General features: G+C 36.6%; 2 protein-coding genes across 3 annotated transcripts; one reads left to right on the top strand and one right to left on the bottom strand.

Moving 5' to 3' along the window:
* Positions 1–249: 249 nt before the first annotated feature.
* On the top strand, positions 250–2,697 carry LOC125472477 (F-box protein At5g46170-like). The gene is made up of 2 exons (XM_048573982.1): positions 250–1,761; positions 2,281–2,697. Exon 1 carries the CDS (start codon positions 431–433, stop codon positions 1,739–1,741), a length of 1,311 nt encoding a protein of 436 aa, XP_048429939.1. The 5' UTR covers positions 250–430; the 3' UTR covers positions 1,742–1,761; positions 2,281–2,697.
* A 3,981-nt stretch (positions 2,698–6,678) lies between these two features.
* Positions 6,679–13,377, bottom strand: LOC103951300 (transcription factor TCP2). 2 transcript variants are annotated; one of them, XM_009362644.2, is made up of 5 exons: positions 13,082–13,377; positions 12,914–12,966; positions 12,559–12,719; positions 10,155–12,102; positions 6,679–6,896 (listed from the first exon to the last, which is right to left on the bottom strand). In XM_009362644.2, exon 4 carries the CDS (start codon positions 11,651–11,653, stop codon positions 10,202–10,204), a length of 1,452 nt encoding a protein of 483 aa, XP_009360919.1. In that variant the 5' UTR covers positions 11,654–12,102; positions 12,559–12,719; positions 12,914–12,966; positions 13,082–13,377; the 3' UTR covers positions 6,679–6,896; positions 10,155–10,201. The 2 variants fall into 2 exon arrangements, with proteins under 2 accessions (XP_009360919.1, XP_009360918.1); XM_009362643.2 differs by lacking the exon at positions 12,914–12,966.
* Between the last annotated feature and the right edge of the window lie 13,576 nt (positions 13,378–26,953).

Raw genomic sequence — 26,953 nt, 5'->3', positions numbered from 1 at the left:
TCTCTATCATCAAGGTTACCGGATCAAATGATCCGAACTTTTTAAATTTCATCTAACGATCCACTTGTATTGACTCCTTAAAAGTTGTAATAATTTATCTCTTCTCGAAATTATAAGCTCAAATAGAATTTACCCAAGAGGGAAAGGAATCAAAGTTAAAGGGTGAGAAAAAGGAGGGTAAAGCCAGCAAAGTAGAAGACAAAAGTAAGAATATATTTTACAAAGAAACATAATATTGTGCCGCGTCTCTCTCTGTCAATCCTCTCTCTCTCTACTCTGCGCATCGTAAAATGACAGAACAACAAGCCTAACCCATCAGCTTGGATATATCTCCTCCTCCTACCATTTCTTCCCCCATCTCCCCCTCTCTCTCTCTAAGATTTTCTCTCTTTCTCTCTCTAAAATCCCTCTCTGCAACCTGCAATCTGCCATGCGTTTCCCCTCTCAGATCTACGCACCTCCACCCCAATCTGATCTCTTCCAACTTTCCTATCCGTTTCAATCCGACCCAGAATCCACAAGCGAAACGATGTCCTCTGTGCGCTCAGATCTGACCTTCTCCTCTAGAGTTTACCCGGAACCCTACTCCTCCGTCGACGACGACCACTTCGATCGCCTCCCGGACTCCCTCCTCCTCCTCGTCTTCAACAAGATCGGCGACGTCAAGGCCCTCGGCCGCTGCTGCGTCGTTTCCCGCCGCTTCCACTCCCTTGTCCCCCAGGTCGATAACGTCGTCGTCCGCGTCGACTGCGTCATCTCCGACGACGACTCCTCCCCCTCCTCCGCCTCCTCGTCTTCCTCCTCCGACAAGTCCCGGGCCCCCTTCTCTGCCCTCTTCCGCCTCGTCCTCGGCGGCATTGTCAAGCCTCTGCAGGCGCTCGGGCAGTTCCTGGGACCCAACCGGCGATCCCCGAATGGGTCCCACTCCGCTCTCTCCGTCGATGACCCAGATTCCTCCGCCGCCGACAGCAACAGCCTCGACCAGTCCGGCGTCACCCACCACTCCCCGACCCAAGTCTTGAAGAATTTCAACGAGATTCGATTCCTCCGGATCGAGCTTCCCAGCGGTGAGCTCGGCATCGACGACGGCGTTTTGCTCAAGTGGAGGGCCGATTTCGGCTCCACCTTAGACAACTGCGTCATCCTCGGCGCATCCTCAGTCATCCACCCGGGACCCACCAAAGCATCGCTCCTTCCGGACACTGGGTCCGATGGGTTGTGCGCCACCAACAACGCCGCCGTGACGGAAGACAACGGAAGCATACCCGACTCGTTTTACACCAACGGCGGCCTGAAGCTGAGGGTTGTGTGGACGATCAGCTCGTTGATCGCCGCCTCAGCCAGGCACTACCTGCTTCAGCCAATCATTTCCGAGCACAAAACGCTAGACAGCTTGGTTCTGACCGATGCCGATGGTCAGGGGGTGTTGCACATGAACAGGGACCAGCTCGAGGAGTTGCGGGTGAAGCCATTGTCGGCCTCTTCGGCGTCGAAGCGGACGCTCGTGCCGGCACTGAACATGCGGCTCTGGTATGCTCCCCAGCTGGAATTGCCTGATGGGGTCGTGCTAAAGGGTGCGACTTTGGTAGCTATAAGGCCCAGCGAGCAATCTCTGACCGCCAAGAAGGAGGTTTCCTCTGATCTGTCCTGGATTTCGACCGCCTTCGAAGAGCCGTACGGGACGGCGGCCAAGATGCTGGTCAAGAGGCGCACATACTGTCTTGAGATGAACTCCTTCTGATTCTATTTCAGGTGTCTCAGGTAAATTTGCTGTTAATGTATTCGTGTATGAATGATTCGGATTGAATTGGATGATTGCTTAGGTTTTAATGCCTTTTGGCTGCAATTCAATGACTGGTTGGCTTCAAATGTTCGGCAAATATTTCCTGTACATTAGAACCAGAAGTCATTTATTTCGTCCTTGTTCTTGCTTGCAATCCAAAGTTCCCAAATTTAATGGTATTACAGGGAATTGGGTTGATCTGCATGTTGCTCTCAGTCCAAAGTTCCAAACTCTAAATTGTATTAGGTATTGGATTGCCAAGACAATGAATTATAAAGTAGCTTAGAAGCATATGTCATTTGATAAATAATTGAATGAGAGTTTGGATAAACAATCGAATGCATTATGTTAGGTAGCAATTTTGGCACGAGTATGTTTTCCGATTTCTTATTCCGCTCTGGTTGTCTCTATGATTGCTTAATGCTGATGTACAAGTTTCCATGTGATTACTCATTCATGGTTTGGTACTGATTTAGTTCAACTTGGGATTTTGACAGGGGAAACAGTGTCCTTCGAGGGAAAATGGGGAGCTGCATAATTGAAAGTGGAGAAGGGGAGAACAATTTTGCCTCATCGGAAGACTAAGTTAACTGCGGTGCCTCTCAGTTGAAATGAATCTTGATTGGAACGACGCAGAAAGAGGAGATACACCGACGGAACATGCACTGCAGATCCCCCACTCTCGTATGCTTGAGCTGAGAGTTGAAAATGCTGCTGCATCTGCTGGATGTTTCTGTTTCGGGCATTACGCTTGTAAGAGTGAGTGCTCGCATGCAACTAAGATTGATGTTATAGAGATTTTGGGTTTGCAGTGATCTAGTTTTACCTTTCTTTCTTCCAAATGTATGTGAATATTGTAGGTATCATGAAACTGTTCTCTGGTTATGTGATGTATGTCAAAAGTTCATTTCAAAGACAACTTCCATGCAAAGTTTCCGTCCTCGTAGAAAATAACAGAAATGTGCTTCGTTCTCATGACTGCGGGTATAGAATCGATAGCAGGAACTGTCCGAATGGTGCAACGTTTGAATGTTCTGTGAGAGAACTTCCATGGAGATAATGAAGTAATTGTTCCCTTTTCTTCTCCCATTTATGTGCTAGGATCAGTTTGTGAGATCCACAAAGGAGGATGAGTTCCGGGCTACCGATCCTCCTTTGTGGGTATCATGTTTGTGAGACCCACAAAGCAGGACGAGTTCCCGTGGACCGAACTTGCTTTGTGGATCTCGCAAGCACTTGCGATGGCAAGGATAAAAAGGAAACAGGAAATGGTCTTTGCGTGACTGTGTCGTTCACTCAACCTAAAAGGTATCTTGGCTTTTCAATTTCATCACATTAAAGCCATTTTTGCCATTTTTGCAATCACCAAGAGCTTGGTTTAGTGAAAAATTACCTACTAATTTTGGAATAAAACATCACTTTCTGGCTCCCAAATAGAGAGGGAATATCTTCTTCTCTTGGCTCGTGAACAAATGCTTTGTCTCCCGGTAGATAGAAGCAGCAGGTGGTTTAAAAATAATTACACAAATAAAATTCTGTTCAAGTGCCAAGTGGGTTGAATTTTGTGTGATTAGATTAGGCGATAAATGAAGCATGAAAAAGATGCCTATTAGTTTGCGCAAATAGGCTGTCTTCGTATCGTTTTCGTATTATAATGATCCAATTCGTTAACGGATCGTGTCGTTTTGTGTCAAGTTAACATGTCATGCAAGACATTGTCATACCTAATGTCTAGATCAGGCAAACGATATTTTATCGGATTCTTAACGGGTTAGTAACCGATAATTCAAAATCTGTTATTTTCATATCATTTCGTATCAGATTAACTAATCGTGCAAAAAATAGTCAATTCTATTATTAGTATTCGTGGCTGCCCCCTGCCCTGCCCTACTAAAGGGAAAGATGCTTCAAAGATTGGCATCCATCGTCGTTTTGTTCTTATTTATTTCAACTTGCATGCACCAATATAATCCTTGTTTTTTTTATTTCCTTTCCCATAAAATAGCATGTCTTTATTTAAAATGCGATATAATATTTTGACTGGGAAGGGATTCTTTCTTCCTAATTCACCAAGATCACAAATCTAAACCTTTGAAATTTGATCCAACGGCTACAAATAAGGGCTCACCTTAAATGTTATAATAACTTTAATCGTTGAATCAATTTTCAAAGGTCCAAATTTATGATCTTGGTGGATTAGAAGGAAGGGATCTGAATTTGTGGTCTAGATTCGTATAAATCTCTATACACAAGCTTCGTTGTATTGCTACCGTCATCTTGTAGATCGAATTCAGCCACCATCGTGACAAATTTTAGTGGGAAAAGTAACTTTCACTGTAAAACATTTATATTGTTTATTGGGAATATATTCCAACTTCAAAGTTATAGATGTATTTAATCGCATCTTCAATGCCCTTGTAGGCTGGGAGTCGGAGGCAACAGCGTATCGTTTTCCCTATATATTTCAATTTCGTGATATATCAACTATATCTTCTAATCATATTATAACATCTAAATTACCAACGAAAAAAATACCGCGTGATAATATTTCGTTAAGACTATAAATTCCAGAATTTCTCGAATATCGTAAGCGGGAAAAAAAAAAGGGGTTTAGGAAGTTTCCAGGTAACTTTTTCCAGCCACATTATTTATTTAATTCAATTTATTTTGATTTAATTTAAAAATATGAGCTGGTTGTGCTTCCACTTTATCTGTTTATTATCACATGAGATTTATTTGCTTTGTACACCCACACAGTCACAATCCACGTGATTTAAATTAAAACCTGGACTCAAAACCTAACACCCTCCAAACGCTCCACTCAATTAAAACTACAGAGTTTTAATGAAACATTTTCGGTACTGTTTACTTTTAACGAAAATGACATTTTTACTCTAAAAAGTCACTCATAGTCCTTTTGATTTGATTAAAACTCAAAGTTTTCAAGTTCTTTTCATTAGTTTTCTTTTAAAACTATGCTTATAGATTGACACCTACTGAAAAACTACTCATCTTAATGTTTTGATGTGATGGTCATGTTGTCGCATGCTGTTACTAATTTATTGTTTTTGTAACCAGCGGTATGGTTGGAAAATAAAAACATGAAACTCAATAATCAATTTCAACAATTGAAGAAGTACACATGCTCCTTGAATTTTCCTGCTAACAGGTGGAGGGTTTGTTGATTTTAATTATTGACATTCATTGTAGTAGTACTAATTCTTGTTTTTCTATTGTTCTTCCAAAATTGATATAAGTAATGTTTAAATTGACAAAGAATCCGCCAACCAAAATTTTTAATGCATACTATGCTTCGATTCATACTAAAATACGGCATTGCGACAGACTCTGCGTATGAATATATTTAGGCATTATTGTTTGGGTACGTTGAGGATGAACTTTAATTGTATGTGCGAAAGCAAAACTTACTTCGAGTGTGTGCTCTCAAAAGAATGAAAGTACTTTGAAGAAGCTTTCTGAAAAGTACAAGTACTGCATTTGGACGTATGGATCTTTTCTTTTTCTGAAAAAGTACTTTCAACTATTAACTCTTAGATTATTTTGCCCTAAAAAGCCTTGATGCTTATATATTTTGGGCTTAATTCATGTGACCAGATTTTTGGGCTAGTACATAGGTTCTTTTTAAGTAAGTGTGAGTTTGGTTTTAGTCGGTTCGGTTGTTTGTCAAAATTGAAAATCTTATTTAGTTCGGTTTTCTTTGGTTCTTTCAGTTCTATTCAATTCGCTTTCATTTGGTTTCTTTTATTAAAGCTGAAAATTATTATTAATTTTTTCGAAAAAACAAATCTGAAAGTTGGTCCTTTTAAAAGAAGTAGATAACGTGTTTTGAGTTTGAGCTTGAGCTTGACGCCTTTGAACTCATTTGAATATAAAAATTTTCTCTATTAACATATTGATTTTTGTTATTGATTGCATCAACCAGTTTGACAAAATAAAACAAACCGGTACAACTGAACAAAGAAGACGCACCAGATAGAAACTAAGAACTAAGACCATTATTATTAAATACACTCCCCAGCTCCCATCTCAGAACCTCAAAACCATAGCAATCAAAATAAATAGCAGACCCCCAATCGTTTTAAGGGTTTCTGTGGTTCAGTTTGATTCGATTTGGTTCGATTTTTAAATTCTGAAACCTAAACCAAACCAACATAATTCAGTTCGGTTTAATATTTCTAATTTTGTCCTCTTTTTTTTTTCCTTCGATTTTGGTATTCAGTATTTTTTTTTTTCTTCGATTTTGGTATTCAGTATTTTTTTTTTCTTTTGATTTTCGGTTTTTTTAATCAACCCGTGCTTTTATGGCGTATCAGGCAATACAAATCTGCACGCATTGTGTAAGTGGCAGTTAGTCAAGAAAGTGTGTCCGTCCTATGGAAAATATTAAATATATTTATTTGTTAGTGTTGCTTAAGCCTTATTACTTTTGGGCCTACTTCATACACCTCTGTAACTATTGGGCTAAAGTAATACGCTTCGGAAATTTTTGGGCCCACTCTAAATTGAATTTCAACAGCAAACTTTCCTAAAAAATACTTGCATTTCAAGTTCAAACAGCAATATCACTAAAAGAAATTGAAGAGGAACATCCTATCTGCCAGAGTAATCCACCACTTTCTCTAACTTTCAAGTTACGTCAAGCAAGATTTTATGTTTGATACGCGTATAAATCATGTGCGCACAAGTTGGGCAAGACCTCGAGTGCAAAGGAGCAGGAACACTATCTTGGCCAACCGACCTAACCCCGTATCAAAGATTACCAACTTAGCAAGCATGTCAAGTATATGCATGCACATTTTCCTAGTCAACTTATTGGTCCAAACTTGAGCTTCAACAAAACCAAATACATTCAAGATCACTTGAAGAGCAAGAAAAGGAGAAAAGAAAATAACTTCAAACAAATTGTCAGTTACATCTTCTCCAACACAGACAAATAAATATATATATCCGAAAATAAAGAAACGGAAAATGGTTAAAAGCAGAAATACCAACAATTCCAGAAGGATTATAATATTAAGTTATCATCCGATATGCAGAGAGAAGCACATGAATTCCATCGCAGCTTTCCCATTGCTTGTTTAACTTCACTTTCCTGCATAAGTATTTATGATCGAAATTATCATGCATGAATTAATAAATAACCAAAGAAATAATTCTAATTGAAGATATTGGTAATAATTATAGTTAAATACAAGTGAAGGACAAATCCTGCAGTAAACTCATGGGAAAATGCAGAAGATATTATGATTTTTTTTTTTTTTTTTTGTCGAACAGAAGATATTATGATTTGAGCAGTATAAATCGCAAGAAAATTGAGACTCCGCATGCAAATACCATTAACATCCGTCCGTGTACCAGGAACACGGCCCCATATGTTAAGTGGAAGGACACTTGAATAAAAAACTTCTCTCCACTTATATTATGTCACGTGATGTATCAGGCCGTGTTCCGGTAAAATAAAAAAATCTCCCCTGCGGAGTAAAAGCAATCAACAAGAACTAAGGGTGACAACAGATTTTCTAAGACCTGACCAGTGAGCACCTTTAAATCACAGTAACAAGCAATATCTAGCACATGAAGAACATACTCGGTTGGAAAACTCGAAGATTAAGTCTGCAAATGATCCGAGGTCTCAAAGTCCAAATCTCGACCGCACTTTTAAAGGCACACTATGAAGCATTAAAAAACACTACAAGGGTTGATCACTACTGAAATGGACTAGGTTTGAAATACTACAAGGATAACTCGATCCGACTAAGAAATTATAATATCCATGAAGCCTAATTATATCTTTATTATCTGTCTGCCTCTTACCCTAATCCTTTAATCTGGAAAGATGAAATAAATACCCTTTCACAGAGTCCTTTTTTGAAACTGTTTCGTTTAAACTACGAACAGAACTGCAAATATTTGCCTTCCTGCATTACTTAATTAACTAGCAATATCAATAGAAGTATTGAAGAAGAAGAAGAAGAAAAAAAAGACACATGCTTCAACTCTTTCCTCCAACTGCCAGTCTTATGACACTAAACTATACAAAACAAAACAAAGAGGAGGAAGAAAGAAAAGAACAAATTGGGTTGCATGGATTGTTGAGCAAAAAGATTTACGCACAACTAATTTCAAGAAATGTGTTTTGAAAGGAAGGAACCTAAAGGATAAGAAATAACTAAGCAAGCAAAACTTAAAGCTGGAAAATCAACGAGTTCCAGTTTTTGGAAAATTCTAAACTAAAGAGGGGCTTATTTTCAGATTGATAGTCTAGCATTATATCATGTTATATTTTTTTACTAGGAGCAATATGTGTATTATAGTTCTTGAAATTTTGTCATTAATGGCAGTTCTTCAAATCTGCCACCAATTTTTTTAAATATGGAAACCCTAAAGGGGGCCATTGTACAACGTCTTGCCCATTAACATAAACAGATTAGTAAATATTCCAAAAGAGAAAAAGTATATTATTACTCAAAATATACGTATGGCAATTGAGGAGCTTTAACTAAATTGGAGTTGTGGTGGTGTGGCTCAATGCAAGCCAGAGATGGGTAACTGTGATCACACAGAAACATATCACAACAATCTATAAATTAAAAGTCTATTTTCCCTACAAATAACACCTAGGTCTTTTATAATAAGAGAAATATTAAGGAGACTCTCAGAAGTGGGACTCCCTATAAACTCTCTGTCACCTCATATGTTGGCACCATGTTTTATAATACTGTCACGAAAATAAACGTTAAACTGTAAAATGACACAGAATCCATAAAGAGTCCCACTTTAAAAGAATCTACTTTTCATTTCTCTTTTAATAAAACACCAACTTATAGAGGTATACTTCTGAGCCAGAAACAAACTACAAGATACCCAACTATTAGATTAAGTTAACTGCTATCTAATCACTTAGGATAGAGAGTCGAGAACATACCCAATTTATGATTCATTTTAACCCTTATGTAATCAACTAAAACTAAATAAAATTCTATACAAAACATATATAGTTGTTATTTTATAAATATTTTGCTCCTTTCCCATAACATCTATGACTTAAACATATTTCTTCTCCATTTCAAACCCTTTCTTTTTTCTCTTTGGTGTCTGATTTTCATATACACTCCTATTTTATCTATTTTCACTCATTGTTTTCTTGTTTTGGTAATTGAGTAAAGAAAAAGTAAAACTAAAGCATAAAAATACAAGGACCTGCGAACGCATAAAATGAGTGTCAAAATCGCTCCAATTTTTCTGTAAATAGGAATTATTTTTTAAAATTCTTTTTCCATATATACATGTATTCTTATGTTTCTTGTACATTTTAGAGAGAACAGATTGAAGCAACTTAGTTTATTAATGCCAATGCTTGCCTACGTGCATGGGATCCTAATAAAAAGGAACCAAAAAGTTAGTTAGGGCTCATGCTAACTGCTATATGCTATATGCTAAATGCTAAGCAAACAAAGTTGAAAGTTAGCTCTCCAATACGATTCACCATGCTAATTAGCAAAAGACAACAACTCCTGCCAAATTATTTACAAGCAAAGACCGACAGGCCACTGAGCAGTTTGTCATGTGGTGCAGCTTGGAAGGGCAGAAAACAACAAATTAGGGGAACTGGATCCTCTCCTGAGCTCAGGATGGGGATCCTCATGAGCAGCCATCCAGGCCGTTCAAACTTGATCCAACGGCTGCAATTATTATAATTTTTAGAGGAGCCCCCTGTTTGAAGCCTTTGGATCAAAATTCAACGGCCCGGATGGGCTGCTCAGGAGGATCCCCATCCTGAGCTCAGGAGAGGATCCAGTTCCCAAATTAAGTATCCTAAAGCTAACCAGAAAAGCAAAGCCTCCTCCGAGTGACAAACGACATGGCCTGAGCCAAGTGATTGCCAACACCTGTCAAGCCTCCATGGAGGACCTCATATGCTAAGAGAGAAGGGAACCAAAACAAGAGAACAAACGAGGAGACAACCAGCCGATCCCCCCATTCACTCCAATCCATGCAGGAATCAAAAGCAGACAGACAACAATATATTTTAAAATCTCCATGAAACCCTTTACCCGATTCCTTCACTTGTTTATGATTACCAAGAAAAGCAAGCAAACCCTACTTCTATGCAAAATTATAAACAAATTAACAATTATATATCAATAATGCTATAAAAAGATAGTATAAATAGGGTTATGTAGACACACACACACACATATATATATGAGGCAAAAACAAGCACAGAAATAGAGAAGCAAGCAACCAATGCAAAGAAAAGAAGCAGAAAATGTATATTATATGTAGAGAAAAAGAAAAGAAAAGAAAAGAAAAGAAAAGATAATAAAAAATCAGATCGTTGAAGGTTTACCAGAAAGAAGCTTAGATGGGCTATCAAGTATTGATCGTTGAAAAAGATCAGTTCTTTGCCTTGCCCTTGTGGTCTGAATGCCGGGTTCCGTCACCGTAGAGCTGCTGCAAGCGGCGATCAAATCCACCAGGGAATTGCTGCTGGTGCTGCTGATGGTGGTGGTGGTGGTGGTGATTCTCCATGGTTGGAGAAGCCGCAGCCGCGGCAGCTCCGATGAAGAAGGGTACATTGGACGATCCGTCTATGGGAGAAAACCTCTGAAGGTGATGAGGCAAAAGAGACGGTGAAGAGGAAGAATTGGACTGAAGGGTCCCCCTATTGAAACCAGCAAGGCCGCCGGAAGAAGAGATCGAAAAATTCAGGTTGTAGTCAACGCCACTGCCCGGTTGCGACGAAGTAGTGACCGGGATGAGGTCGGGAACAAATGAGAAATGCTGAAGCTCCGAACTGTGATGTCCGTGGTGATGTTCCCCGGACACATTGAACGGGGAGACAACCGACATTGTCTGCGGAATCGAGTTCATCCCCAGATGGATTTGTCCGGAGAATCCGGACGAGTGATGGGTCCGGGCCGAAGACGACAGCCCCAGAAGCCCGGGGCTGAAGTAATCCATCGGTGCTGCTGCCTTGTGGAACAAAATGGGCTCGCCGCCGCCACCATGATTCTGCTGATGATGCTGAGCAGATGCGGTCGGAGAATTGTTGTTGTGAATGTTGCCGATGCCGGCAGTGAGAAGCTCAGTGAAAGAACCATTTTGTTGGGATATGTTGTTTATGTTCCCTGGGTAAGTTGACTCGATGCTCTCTTTCTCTTTGTCCTTAGCGGCTCTCTCCCTCGCTCGCTCCCGGGCCTTCGACCGGTTCACCCGAATCTCCGACCGGGAGAGGGAAAGCCCCGATCCCTTGCTGGTCTCGGAAGTACTCGAGCAAGCAGATTTCGACAACGAAAGGTGCTGGCTTTGATTCCCGGGCTGGCTCTGATTCTGGTGGTAATTCTGATCGAACTCAATCTCCGCCGAATCAAATCCGCCTCGCTCGCAGCTCGCCCTCTTCTCGTCGCTGAGCTGCTTCGGCGTGTCGGGGAACGAAGAATTGTTCAGAGAAGGGAGCTCAGCGATGGCATCGGCAGCGGCTTTGATCAGCCACTCAACTGCTTTGCTGGGCTGGTCGTAACCCAACCGATCTTGGAGATCATAGAACTGAATAGCGGTGGTTACAGACAAGCGGACCCTCCGGTCTCTCAACCCTTTTGAAGTCCACACCTTGCTGTGCCGATCTTTGCCGCCGGATGCTCTGGAAACGCGGATGATGCGGGAGTGGTGCCACCCACGGAGACGGTTGCCCGCATCAGCTGCGGCGGTGGCAGCGGCAGCCCTCTTGAGGTCTAGGCATGATGGGTCTTGATTGTCTTCGTCTTCGGGTGATGGCTTGTGATCTCTGCTGCTGCCATTTCCGATTCTTGGGAACTTGTTGCTGGCTTGAATCTCCTCCACCTCCATAGCAGTAGTTTCATGCCTTTCTCACATAAAGACTCATTCAATTTGGGCACTTGTGCTGTTCTGCTTTGCTGGCTTCTTATCCTTTTCACCACTTAGCTCTTTCTAGAGAGAGAAAGGGGAGGAGAGAGAGAGGGAGAAAGGGGTTGAATTTGGGGGAGGGAGAGAGCGGTTTTAGAGAGAGAAAGAAGGGGAGGAGGAGTGCAGGAGGAGGTGGGGTTGCAGTGTCCTATGCATTGATGACGATAACTCAGAGGGTACTTTGGCTGTGTAGTGATAAAAAGGCCTTTTTCACGCTGCTGATATATCACGGTCTAAGTCAGGAGAGAGAGGCTCTCTCTCTACTCTCTCTCTCTCTCTCTCTCTCTCAAGCTTTTTGCAGTTCCCGCAGTGTGCTTTCAAAAGCAGCAAACCAAAGCCTGCACAGTTTTACTCTTCACAGTCTCTCAGCTCTGCAAAAAACCACCAGCAGTAATTTTGATATTTCATTTCCATTTTTAATTCAATAAATGAAAAGAAAAACGAAGAAAATTTTCCCAAAATACACATAACACAAAAGCAAGTAAAAACAGCTGATCAGATGCCTAAATACAGTACATATTTACACTAAAAAAACCAGCTTTCAGAGATCTCAAGCTAATAAAAGTTAAATGCCTAAACCTAACAAAAGGGTTTTTAAAGAAGATGAACTTTTCAATATAACCAATTTAGAAACCAAAAAAAGTATAATTAGTATGTAATCCCTTTTCTGCTTTAGATTCAAGCAGCAGCAGTAAATTTCACACAATTTTTTTCCTGTGCCCTAAAAATGCCAGGCATGTTCTTGCTCTCCTCTATATATATTAAACAATTAAAAACTAGAAGAAATGATAATTGGTAGCTTAAATAAAAAATGGGAAAATTAAAACCTTGAATAATGTTGTGCGTTTTGATTGGGACAGACAGATGTCAAGCTCTCTCTGATTGTTAAAACTTAAACAAATGTAAAGACAGCAGAAATGGAGCAGTGTGATTCTTTGTCTGCAGATTCATGAGCAGTTTGAGATTTGGAGCACGCAAGCTCACAGATCTGCGCATTTAAACTTGATGGGATCAGTTCATTTGCTGCAAAAAATCCGTCAAATCAAGACAAAATGTTGATACTTTATCCCTCCCATTGCCTCCAATCTCAAACCCCGTATTAATGACAACCTAATTAACACTAATTACAATTAAAAATGCAAAATTTAAGCTGAATCAAGAAAATTAGACTGATGAGATGACCTAAGAACCTCCCAAGTTGCAAGGACTACCCTTGGCATACAAATCCAGACTTCCTGAAACCAGAAAAGCACCACTAACTGGCCTAACCAAAGAACCCAGAAACAAAAAGTAAACAGATTTGAGCTTTATCTGCAGAAAGTTGAAAAATTGAGTGAGAAACAGACTCACAGAAGCTGGATATGTGTTTGTGAGCTGAGAATTCGAGAGGGGTCGGGAGGTGGGAGCGAGTTAGGGTTGATGTTTGGCGGGTAAGAAAATAATCAGAGAAAATGTGGGAAATTGATGGAAAGCGGAGGGGAGAGGTTTCAAAACTGAAAAATGGAAAGTGGGGCTTGAGAGGGTTAAGTAGCAGAAGAAGTGAGCAGTGAAAGAAGAAGAGGAGAGAGATGGAAGAGGAGAGAGAGAGTTGTTTGCTTCTTCCCCATTTGAGCAAACCACCGGGCTTATCGGGAAAAGACAGCACACAGCGCCGTTCTCTCCACTTTATAGATATATATTATCTTTCTCTCCCTTTTACCCCTTATGCTCTTTCCTTTTTACCTCTATGCCATTACCCTCTTTGTTTGTTAATTTTATTATTATTATTTTTTTCTAATTATAAATTCCGACAAGAAAATTAGAAAATGGACGACTAAATATATTTTGTATTTTCTTTCATTTGGAGGGGTGAAGAGTTTGAACTAAACAATAAGATCAAATCTATTAATATGTTGTTGATAATCTAGTGAATATTGTCAAACTTTTCAGTATTTTAAAATTTCCGTCATATGTAGTTAATTAATAGCAACTAGTAGGCAATTAAGAAGGCAAAAGCGGATGAACGTGACTCATGCACGCATGATGATAGTTGGCCAAACTCAGTGTAGACCTTAGTATAACACCCACATGTATAAATGGTTAGCAATCAACAAACAGTCAGACAAAGCAAAAGTTAACAAACATCGTTCATGCATGAATTGATGATTGCTAATTGTAATTCAATGTAAATTCGAAAAACAAAAAAAAATTTGTCGAAATACAGTAAATTAGAAAGAAAGACTTTAAATATCTTTTTATTTATTTCTTATATGTATAATCTGTTCAAGATAACATGGATTCCCATTATTGGAGTGCACAGTGCAGCCCATGTTATGACTTAACAGTCTTAACTGTACAAATTCAGGCTGCAAAGATCCATTATTTTACCAAAAAAAGTTAATTCCCAATTAAAATCAGACTTCTTTAGATCCCCTAATTTAATAAAATCTGCCTCAATTTTCAGCCACCACCGACATTAGTTGTCATCTAATCAGAAACAAGTTAATTTGCCTCCACATATTTGACTTTGAAAACTTTTTTTTTTTTAAGACCAACGGGTAGTTTCGTTATGGCAATTTATTTTTCCTGCCAAAATAAAAATGACTCATAGAAACATTTTAGTATCCCTCCGGTCGGACTAGATTCTCTCCCTCCAATTCCCTTTCCTTCCCTCTCCTTCTCTCACACTTTCCACTTTATCTTTCTCTAAGAATTCATCACAAGATGTTGACGTGTCTTAATCGTAAGTATTCAAATAGAAGGAGAGGAAAGAGGAGGGAAAAGAGAGAGGAGAAAATCATACTCTCTTGTAACTACCATTCAAACGATCCACCAATGTCAAAATTGAAACAAATTAAAGCATGGAAAAAAGTGAGAAATAAGTTAATTTTACCAGATTGTTTTTGCAGTTATTTTAACTGGTGGTAAAAGTTTCAGCATTGAATATTTGTACCCAATAAATTAAATATTGTGTTATTAGAGTACAATGTGATTGCATAATTTGAAATCAATGAGAATCTACCAAGTTTTAAATTTACAAACTGAGGGAAAAATATATACCAAGAGATAAAAGTTCATAAAGAAACACTTACGAAATTAAATTCTAGAAATAAAAATGATTTCATATGTAGTGCAATAACAATTGTTCATGATTTGTGTTTTTTGACATTTGCTTTTGTTGGTTTGGCATTTTCTTGTGATTGGTTTGAATGTTCTTATCACATCCCATATCAACTCCGTTGTAACACGATATTGTCCGTTTTGGGCTCCGGCCACACCCTCACGGTTTTGTTTCTAGGAACTCAGACGAAAACTTCCTAGTGGGTCACCCATCCTGAGATTGCTCTCGTCCGAACTCGCTTAACTTTAGAGTTCCGATGGAATCCGAAGCCAGTAAGTTTCCAAAATGCCTCGTGCTATAGGAGGTGGGCATGTACATATAAGGCACATCACCCCCTCTCCGTTGGTCAATGTGGGATATTACAACTCCGAAGTTAAGTGAGTTCGGGCGAGAGCAATCCCATGATGGGTTACCCATTGGGAAGTTGCTCGTGAGTTCCCAGAAACAAAACCGTGAAGAAATGGTAAGCCCAAAGCGAACAATATCTTGCTACAGCAGAGCAGGTCTAGGATGTGATAGTTCTGCTCATCGTCGTTGATTGATAACAAGATTTATAGATGCGTTAGAACAAAAACTTTAAATGTTTTTAAAATGTAATTGAGTTTTGAGAGGCATATTTACGAAGAACCCATTAATTAATTATTGTTTTGAAATGGCAAAATTGTAATTGAGAGTTAAGCAGGAGGATTAGTGCTAATTAGAATCCATCACAAAAAGGAGAGCACCAACAAGTTCTCCTCCAAAAATCAAGTACAAGAATAAAAGGCCTTTCCCACCACCCAAATGTCGAGTTGAGAACTTACTCACCTTCCCAACCGATCAGCCTTTAAATAAAGTGTCCTTTGGGGGGTGATTTATATTTAATTAATTCGCTTGAAGCAAGGACTTGAGGGGCATATAAAAGAGATAGAAAAAAAAAAAAATTCTCCAACAAAATTAACAAGAATTCCCTCCCCTATATTTTTTTTCTTCCCCTTCCCTCTCCTTCTATTTGAATAATCAGGACTTCATATTGTAGAGAGAGAAAAAAGAAATAAGAACCAAAACAAAAAACTAGTTGGTGGCAGTCGATCTATTTTTTCATGGACTAAAAAAACTTACAGAGGCATCTCAATTTCTCTAGCCTTCATCATGTAATTCATACATGTCAATAATCGAATTCAGGATGTGTTATGCAAAATACGAGCATGAAATTCGTTTTCGATTACTAGACCATCTATGGTGGTTATTTAAAAGATTTAATTAATGGGATTAAGCCTTATTGGTCCGTACGGATCATGATGTGTCTCTTTCCTACCCATCCTTATTATGTAATTAAATATTTTTGTTCTTTTTCTTTAATTATGTTTAGCGTATATACAATGTGGCAGCAGTCTATGGACCAACTATATGAAAACATGATCTCTTTGCTGGAAAACAATGTACAAAAGGGGGAGATCAATTATTTTGATTTATTGAGCACCTATACTTAATCAAAGGGATAAAAAGTTTTGCATTACTATTAGTGAAAAGAAAAGAAATTATAATTTACTTAATACAGTCTTTGCTTTTGATTTAGGTACGTATATTTTGAGGTAACAAATGGAATTGATGACATAAGTACTTATATAATATAGTACTGGGGATGACAATTTAACCCGTCAACTCGATTCTCGCAGATAACTAATTCGAACGGTTCGGTTTTAAAAATTAAATTTTGGGTATTTTGAGATTATGAGTAACTACCGGATAAAATTTTCAATTTTGGATTCAATTATAGTTATTGTGGTATCCGCCTCGAACCCATACTTGGATTCAATATATATATATATATATATATATATATATATATATATATTATATATAGAGATGTGATATTCACACACCCTATTTTACTTCTCACGTACTTTTTTAATTTTCGGTTGTTAGATCGGATGAATTAAAGAAGATCAACGGATATAAATTATCAAAAGGTATGTGAATAGCACATCCCTATATATATAGAGAAACGAGTTATCAATAGTCATCCATTATTAAATATGACAGTTCGTGCTAGTAATTATATGCTTATAATTATCAATAACATAATTTAATATTATTTTATTATATGCATTTTATCACTTGCATTAATAATAGTAATCTAGTTAATCTTATTTTTATTTAACATTCCGTATTTGCTTAATAATATAAACAAATATATAAATATCATAGTGAGAAAAACCGTTTTTCGATAGAAATTCATTATTCGACAAGTTCATTTACAAGAAAAATCCGTTCAGGGTTATTAAGATTTCAAATTCAAAGAAAATAAATAGGTTCGAGTATGAAAATGGCACATTTGAACTCGATCTGACACGTTGTCATCCCTGCTTTAACATGACAGGAACAATTATATTTTTATAATTGTGTTAGGGGAGACAAGCTTAGAACCCACATTCTCATATATGCACAAACCTACAAAAATCCCATGTAGGCCACTCAAGTTATTATACTTTGGAATGGAGTGGTGTTATTTTTACCAGAAGTGCATTATTCGTGTCCACTTATGTCTTTTTATATGTTGCTATCATGTTTCGGTATAATAATGTAAATAAAATGTATGTAACATTTTAACTTTTAAATAGTATTACATGTTTACTTCTGAAACATACATAATTTTTTTAATAAGTAGACAAAAAAACATCTACGACGTTGATTAAGCTAATTTTAAAACATTATAAATTTTGGTTTTAACGAAGTTTTCTTTGAGAAAGAACAAATTGTAGCAATGTAGACCAAAATTGTTATAGATAAGGAGGTATTTTTTTAACAGGTATTTTTTTGGTACAAATGTTTTCAAGTGTTTTCAACAACACACTTAAATTTTGGTGCAACTAATTACACACACTTAAAATTGTTGATAACGACGTTGATGCAACTCGTTAACAAATCGAGTCGTTATCAAATCATCTGTTAATAACTCATTAAGATAACGAGTTTAACACAACACGACCCGTTAAGACAACGTGTATAACACAAAAACAACATAAACGTGACAAACATGACTTCATTGCATTGCACATTTCGTATTGGGAAGGAATGATAAGAAAGATACCATGCTGGATTTGTCCGGGTAGGGTTTGAAAGTAGAGTACAACGTATACAGTTTATCCTACCTTTCATTTCTAGGCACTAAGGTTGAGTAGTTTAAACACACTGTATAATCTTTGTGCTTAGCTAATTTCGGGTTAGCAATTAGGCTGGAATGTCATGTGAGAAACATGAACCGATTTCACCTTAATCGAAGATGTAATCAACTATGCATTCGAACAAATAGACCAAAATGGATTCATTACTAAGTTTCATGCGACATTGATATTTTCTCAAACTTAACTACCCAGGTTCATCACAAAGTGACTCAAGATCAATGTTCTCATCCAATTATCTGAATGTTATGTTATTATATGAAATTGCCTTGATACTATTAGAGCACCGCCACCCATGGTCCCGATGGAGGCAATTTGGCCAAGGGCTTGTGCCCTTTCAGCTACCCATGCAAGAATTGTCTTGGCTTGTGCCTTTGTAGCTGCCAAATTGCAGCAGCGGGGCACACCCACAAGCACAACCCAACGCCCTTGTAGACCGTTGTCTTGCCTTTGCAAACCGTTGGATTTCCAATGTTCAAAAAATTGAAAATTAAATGTTGTCCCACTTGGCACAATTTAATGCATTTGATTTAAACAAAATTTAGTAAATCAACAGCCTGGATTAATTCGAATGTAACAAAATCTAAAAAAGTACAAATGTTTTCAACAACACACTTAAAATTACACACACTTAACAAGCCTACAAATTTCAACCATCTTCTTCATTTGCCTTTTATTTTAATTAATTACGTTTGTTTGTAATGTTATGATATGTTTTGTATTTAAAGATAAATTACGAAATTAGATAAGGAGTTTCATTTTCAAATAACAAATATACTAAGTACACACTTACAAGCATAAAACATAAAAAAAATATTTATAAATAGTAACTGCATTTACCTTTGCCTTTCCTCTTCTCAAATGAGTTAACTTGTACAAAGATAATTACCTTCCCGTGTGAATAATAAGAAAAGGTCATTGTCCTTACGGGCCTTACCCTTACTTTATCATTGCCCTTCTGCCAACTACTTATATTATAATTTGTTGTGATATTTTTCGATATTGTGTTTAGGTCTAGCATCAAAACAGTACTAGGCATGGAAATCATAATTCATACCATTGCCAAAGCGATGGCAAGGACGGTAGAGAATAATGAAACACCTATTTCTTTACTAAATTTCCCATGATTAAAACGGAATCATACGCACAGTGTCATATGCTTTTCTTTATGTCAGACAGCTCGGTAGTTTACTATTACAAATTAGACATTAATTTTTTTAATTTTTTATAGAAAATGTGAAAACTAAGAAAAATTGGCAGTTGCACATAAAGCTGGTAAATTGGATTGTGTTTATTGTGTTCGTGTTATATTCGTTATCTTAACGAGTTTTTAATAGGTGCTATTTAGTAATATGATTTAGTGGTTGTCCTCTTTATTTGTAAGTTAGAAGTCTTAGGTTCGATTATCGTCAAAAGCGAATTTGAAGCACATTATTGCTAGCCCATTGTGAGGCCAAACCCACCATCTCCCTTTAGTGTAGATAATATTGTTTGTTCAAAAGAATAGAGTTTAACAGGTGGCCCGATATCGACACGATTTGTTAATGAGTCATGTTGTTTTGTGTCGGTTTAACGGATCGTGTAAGAAATTATCATTCATAATGCCTAGATCTGGCAAATGATACTTTATCTAGTTCTTAACAAGTAATCTAATAACGACTTCATTCGTTGATGAGTTCTTAAACGGATAACCCGATAACGACCTGACTCGTTATCATGTTAACCCGAAAACCTATTATTTTTGTATTATTTTATATGGATTAACGAGTCATATAAAAATTTGCTAGACCTGGTTGCACACAACACAAACATTAGGTATCTAAATCATAGTACTATGCACAGTCTCCTCCGACAGTAATTACAAAAAAACGAAATTAACGTACATGTTTAGACTAATTAACAGCAAAAAAAATTGATTAATTTATTAAGAGAGCGTGTTCTCAGAGTTCCATGCTCAATCACTTGCCGGGTAAAAAGAAGCCAACATTAATTTAATCTCCCAAAGAAAGAAAGTACCCACTTTATGCTTCTGCACTACTAATTCCTTTATCGTTGTTAGCCCTAATTATAAAATTAAAATATAATATACAAAGAAACATATACAATTTCGTACTAAACAAAAGCCAATCTCACGTACTATATACTATTAAACAAATGTAGACTTGGGTTTAGCAAAATTGGCGGAAACAATGTGCTTCATTTTTTGCACTCAAGTTTACAGCTCTAAATGATATTGGTACAATTATTTTGTGGTTTGTTAAAAAAAATCAAACAACTATTTTATTAGTTGATAAAATTTTGGATAATTACCACACGAGCTAAACAATTTTACATTTAACCACTCGAATTTCAAGTTATGCTGTAATTTGGTTCCCTAACACTATGTTTGGATGAAGAAATTTAAGATTACTAAGGAATTTAAAAATGACGAGATTTTATTTTCTAGAATTTGTAAATTTTCTTGTTTGGTTAACCTAAAAGAACAATGGAATTGAATGCAGAATTTGTTATTTTTAAACTCTCAATCATAGAAATTGAGAAATGACACCTATTTACATGGAATTTGAACTTGGGATTTGAAGGTCCCAAATTCCAAGTTTTTTTCCATGCGGAAATTCTAAATTTCTATGCTTATGAATCCAAACAAGAGAATTGGTGCCTGTTAATTTATAAATTCTGACTTTTACCAAATTCCATGTTTATTTCTCTCATCCAAACATAATGTAACTTCACGAGAACCATTTTTTAAGAACTCATATTTTTTTTCTTGAATGAACTCTATTCGAGTGAAAGAAAAACCGTAACAAAATGGGTACGTGTTCTTCTTGCATTCTATTGTCATTATTTAATAAAAAAATGGTGTGCGAAAATTGGCGAAATTGTAAGTTTGAATCGTAAACTACTGATTTGCATGAGTAACTTCACAAAACTGAAAAAGTTTAACTGCATGCAATTTATCCAAGTTTTTCTTAAGTTAATTAAGCATGCATATGATATGAGGAAGAAAAAAGGCTGATGAAAAATGCTTACGTTAAGACCAACTCCAATGGTGGGCTAAAAGTCAAATTACCCCTTAAAATTTCTCCTCAAACGCACTCCAACCCAAGGGAAAATTTTAAGCTAAATGCTAAATGCTAAACCAATGCCAAATTCCCCCCGAAATTTAGCCCAGAAATCGGGGTGGACTCTACCCAATATTTATCGGAATTTAAATTTTTTTAGATTAAAATGTTCATAAAATTAATTTACGATAGTCTACATATTTATTTTTTTAAAAAAATTTAATTTAACAAAAAAAAAAAAACCTAAATTCATTCTTTAATAATCCCGGGCTAAAATTTTAAGGTAGAATGGTTGGAGTAGAAAAGCTGTTTTTGGGTTAAAAGCTAAATTTTTCGGGCTAAAAAATTTGACTTTTAGCCCAACCATTGAAGATAGTCTAAAGGAAGTGGGAGATGAAGAAAAGTTGAGTTATTTTTAGGGACTAAGATTCTCTTTTCTTTTATTTGCATCACCTTTCATCATCTTCTTTTATATTCTTTATTTTGTTTTTTTCTTTCTATAAAAAATTAATATAAGATATTTGCGTAGTTTAATCGTGATCGTTCAAATAGAAGAGAAAGAAAAAGAGGAGAAAAAAAGAAGGAAGAGAATCCTTCTTCTATTTTGAGTTAACTAAAGCAAAGCCAACTTGTGTGTCTGTGTGTGAGTGACAGACTTTGTGAGTGACAAGCTCGAGAGAGTGAGAGAGAGGGGGTTTGAAGGAGGAGGAGGAGAAGGAGGACGACGAGGGAGGGAGGGAGGGAGAGACAGAGGAGGCAGGGGCGCGTGTCGATGTGTAATGCATCAATACATATGCGTTGGGGTGAGATATCGATGAGTGGATGAGAAACAGAGACCAGAGCACGTGTCACGGTCTTTGTGAAGCAGTAGCCCCATCGTGCAATGCATCTCCTGAGTCCTGATGCTGCTATTGCTTGCTAGTTGCTACCTGCAGGTGCAGGCAGAGGCAGCTGCTCCTCTCTGCACTGCATCCAAGCGTTGCTTTGCTTTCCTACTTCTCATGACTTCTGCTTTCTTTCTTTCTTGCTTTGTACTTGTTCTTTTTTCACTTTTAATGACTGCATTTGTACCCCCTTGCTAGTTTTTTGATTTTTCACTTTGGAAGATCAATTATTTTTGGTGGTGTGACAGAGAACTCCTCTAGCTTTTCAGACCAAAAGTATGACAGCATGAATCTAACCCACCCTATATATGATTTAGTACATTACACCGTCAATACTCTCAATTAGATTGTTAACGACATAACATATTTGATTATTTGACAAAGGAGTACTACTTTTAGTGCCACTAAAAGCAACAATGTTCTCCTTTCAAAAAAAAAAAAAAGAAAAGAAAAGAAGCAACAATGTTCTTTTCTGATTCCAATCATAAACAAGGAAGCGAAGCCAAACTATAATTGCGATCGAAATTCATTTGAATGTTCTATCATCGAAGCTACACATATCATGATAACATTTCATTTACTCGATAGCTTTAGCCCTTTTAGTTTAAAGAAAACATGTGAGACCATAAAATATGATAGCATGAAAACATGTCTTTTAAGTTCATAGTTACCCTTTTTCGATTCTCCCAAAAGAAGAGATCAGTTAAGTATCAAACCTAAGAGCAACTCCATCCCTAAAAAATGAGTTGGTTCAAAGTCCATTTAATCCAACTAAATGAATAGTAATTGACTCCAATGAACAGTAATTGGTCAAGTGCACCTCCACTCGTAAAACTAAATAGCCTAGTCAATTTTATTAAATTTTTATTATAAAATAAAAAATAAAAAATAGATTTTTAATTTATGATATTTTCTTTATTTATAAAAAAAAAAGTATTAACATCTGACATTTTATTAATTAATTTATTTTAAAGTTTTTTTGTCGAAAAATCTGGACTGTTGATCTAAAAATCGAACTGTCCAGATTGTGACACGTCAGTAGCCGTTAATTTTGAATGTCAAATATTTTTTACCGTTGGAAATCCAACAACCTAGAAAACTAGCCATTGGAAATCCGGCAAACATGGAGGTCCACGTATTCCCACGCCAGAATCCCATAATGTGCATGCACGGTGGGCCCCACCTCTGCTATGCTGTTGGCAATTCGCGCCCACATGTGCGTGTTTTCCACATGTCTGGCGCAAAAAAAGGGTTTCATGTGGCTGACGTCAGCTATACCTCATACAACCCGGTTTCTTGCTCAATCCACTATGTGCTATGCTCAAAGCTAGCCTCCATTTTGGGCCAGCCTATTGGCTGGGGTGGAGTGGTTTTTTTTTTTTTTTTTTTTTTTGGGGGGGGGGGGCGCGGCCTGAAAAATAGACTTTAGACTAGCACATTTGTTAGGGGTAGAAGTGCTCTAAGAAGTCGTTCTAACTTAGGTGCAAGTTCGTAGAACCAGAAACAGATCCAACTTGGCTTTAGAAGAATGAGAAGGTACTAAGACTTGCCTTGAGGCCCAAGGAAAATTAGACTCCAAGGTAAGGGCTACTAATTAAGGAGTAATCCCTTGACAAGATCCTCTCCTAAACTTTTTAGTCACGCGTATAGTCTAGGTGTACGACTACCATAAGGACCCAAACTCCAAGCTATATACATACATATATATACATAACCCTAAGATAAAACACTTTCAAACTTCAATCAACATCATCATATTGAGCATATGTCGAACGATCCTTGGTCAGCACTGCACGGATGCTTCCTAACTCTTCGAAACTCTTGTAGTTGTTGAACTCGGGATAGAATAATAGTTGAAAAGAAAAATCCTAACCAATAGGGGGCAATCCATCTCTTCTGTTAATTGTTAATATGAAATGAACTAAATTCTAACGTATTTTATCGTAATTCTATATATCAATCTTAATTATATACAAAATTAAACTTTAAACATGGAAAAAGAAAAACAAAATAGAATCTTGTGTCAGCATCACTCAAGGCAACTAATTAATGAAATTTGGTTCAAGGTTCAAACAAGTATGCATAATTTAACCACCAAGTTGATACACATGATATTTCATTTCATTAATGAAATCATATTGGTTAATGGTTTCTTCTTCGATATATCATTTTCAATTAGGCATATGTTCTCGCAAGTGGCCATTTTTCACAGTGATGAAAAAGAGTTGCGCCCTTGCATAACAGTATGGGTTCGAACCTCGTCAATGCCTAATCTCACATCTATCGTTTGACAAAAAAAAAAAAAAGTATATGTTCTCGAATTAATAAAAATCTTTCTATTATTATTATTATTTTAGTTTTTTAATGGACCTGCGGTCTAATAAAATCTATCGTTTAACAAAAATAAAATAAAATAAAGTATATGTTCTTGAATTAATAAAAATCTTTCTATTATTATTATTATTTTAGTTTTTTAAATGGACCTGCGGTCTAATAAAATCTATCGTTTGACAAAAATAAAATAAAATAAAGTATATGTTCTTGAATTAATAAAAATCTTTCTATTATTATTATTATTTTCTTTAAATGGATCTGCAGCTTCACCACAGCAGTTCACATTTTCGGGGGTCAGAAAGACTCACAGAGACATTTCAGCCTCTCCCTAGCCATCCTCGTGTGATTCACCAGCGTCAGAAATCCAACTCAGAACGTGCCGTGTGAAATACAGGTCTATAATTCGTCCCGAACCACTAGGCCATCCCATGGTAGTTATTATTATTTTTTAGAAATCCAAGGGACCAAGAGAAAAAAAAAAAAAAAAAAAAAAAGAGCTCCTTTTAGTTTAATGGGGCATGCGTCTGACTAATTGGATTGATTATCTGTTAATCACAATCTTAACAAACATGCTCAACCATGTACACGCGCAAGCTTACTCATTAATTAATAATATAAAGTATAAATATTCCCTCCTAAAACCTAATAATATCTCTGTGGGATTGTACGAACTTCATACTTCTTTTAATGGAAGACTGCAATCCAAATTTAGTCTTAAATGGCTTTCTTTAGGAGATACAAAGTTGTACGAACCTTATATCATGTGACTTACAATTACAACACAATTTAAATGGTCCATCACAGTTTTCTCCCTCCCTTACACTATAGGTCCTTTCGAGTATAAATGGTCCATCGTTTTTTAGAAGTCTGGCTCTACCGTTGATTGAATTTGACATTTGCACATAAATTGCACCTTAATTGGATCACATCCTTAAATTCAAATAATATGCAACTCACACCAATAAAATATTTTAATGAAATTAGATTAATATCATTTTTTTTTTATAAAATAAAAGTGGATAAGTGAACGAAAAGAAAAACATCTTATTTAAAATACAATATTGAAATTGTAGAAGAGGTTTTCCTTTTGGGAAAGATGTGACGGGCAAAGTGAAAGCAACATGCGGTATAAATTATAAAAGGCTAGAAAAACAAAATACATAGATAAATAATTAAAACCTCTTTGTTTATGATCAGTTCGTCTAGCACTATTCAGTCTTCGGTTGATTAAAAATTTACAATTTGTCTGTTCACCTCATACAAATACACAAACAATACATACGGTATACATTTAGCGAAATAAATATTAAGTTACAACCTATTGTGAGTTTTTACAAGCAAGTTAACGTCACGTTGTAAAAATATAAATAAAACCTCTCCCACGTCCATCCCTAATTAAGAGAAATTTTTAGTTGTGATGGAAATATAAGTGGTACACCACGTGTTTTAATAGAGGTAGTGAGAAATTTTATTTTTTAAGTTATTAACTTTTAAACACACATATCTCACTATTTATATAGTGATACGTGATGTACTGTTCCGTGTACTGATCACATTGAAAATTTCTGTCCCACTAGATATTTCCAGTTTGGTAGAGAGCAAATTGTTCACTTGTTTTACAAGTGGTCCAAATCCAAGCTTGGGAGTTGACTGCTTCCTCAGCCGCAGGGGATTTTTTTCTGCTTTTGTTGTCAAAATTGGACCATGCATTTGCCTGACCTGATGAGCTTTGGTTTTGCTTTCAAAATAATGACATTTGAGACAAGTCAAATTATAACGAGTTAACGACAGAGATGCATAAATCATGGTTATTATTTCAAGGCATGGAGAGAATACACATTTGACGTAACGTATAGGAAGAACAATCCTTTTAGGGGAAACCCCACATGCTTAGTTGAATTTGACCTAAATGTCTAGGAATTGACCCTAACATGTAGGGTTTACTTTACTTCCACGTTGTGATTTCTCAAGTGGAAAATGGTTTTGTTAGATTTGCTTAATTTTGGTAAGATTTTATGCTCCTACAAATTTTGTCCCCCTCCACAACGGATGAATGTTAGATTAGGATAATATACTGATTTTCTTCAAGAGTTCACATCGACAGAAATGTTGACATCTACATCGGCTAATTATATTGTATATGTATGTGGCTTTTGTATCTTTAGACAAATCACGTAAAAGGAAATCATTCAAATATATGTATTAGTTGAATTTGTGAATGAAGCAAGCTAGTTAAGATAATATGTTTGTATTTTGAGGGACAATTTTATGAATTAATAAATAAGCATTGTCACTTGAGGGACAAAATTTTTAGCAGACGGGATGTTAATTCGAATGCTTCCATTGTATGGCAATAGGCGCTTATGCACTTGAAGAAACTATATCCCTTATTGGAGCATTAATTATTAATAATTTTATTACATGTTATGTTATCAAACTGTTAATAATTTATTTATAAACAATTCTCACAATTAACAGTTTTAATATATAGCCACTTAGTACTACGGTCTAATAGTATTCCTCTTCACATGTAAGTAAGAGGTATTAGATTCGATTCTCGTCCTTAGTGTAGATAATATCGTTTGTTAAAAAAAAACAAAAAAAACAATTTAAAAATACAAGCACAATATGTCCGACTCTTGTTTTTTTCTTTCAAAAATACATCCGACTCTTTGATA

This window comes from the organism of the source record quoted next, unplaced genomic scaffold, assembly GCF_019419815.1.
Source record: "Pyrus x bretschneideri cultivar Hongxiangsu unplaced genomic scaffold, Pyrus_bretschneideri_v1 Contig7, whole genome shotgun sequence".
Taxonomy (NCBI): domain Eukaryota; kingdom Viridiplantae; phylum Streptophyta; class Magnoliopsida; order Rosales; family Rosaceae; genus Pyrus; species Pyrus x bretschneideri.
The sequence above is the reverse complement of the archived record's forward strand: the minus strand, read 5'-3'. Positions and strand labels throughout refer to the sequence as shown.

Coding starts and splice junctions, on each gene's coding strand:
- LOC125472477 (XM_048573982.1), top strand. CDS start 431: ATGCGTTTCCCCTCTCAGATCTACGCACCTCCACCCCAATCTGATCTC.
- LOC103951300 (XM_009362644.2), bottom strand. CDS start 11,653: ATGGAGGTGGAGGAGATTCAAGCCAGCAACAAGTTCCCAAGAATCGGA.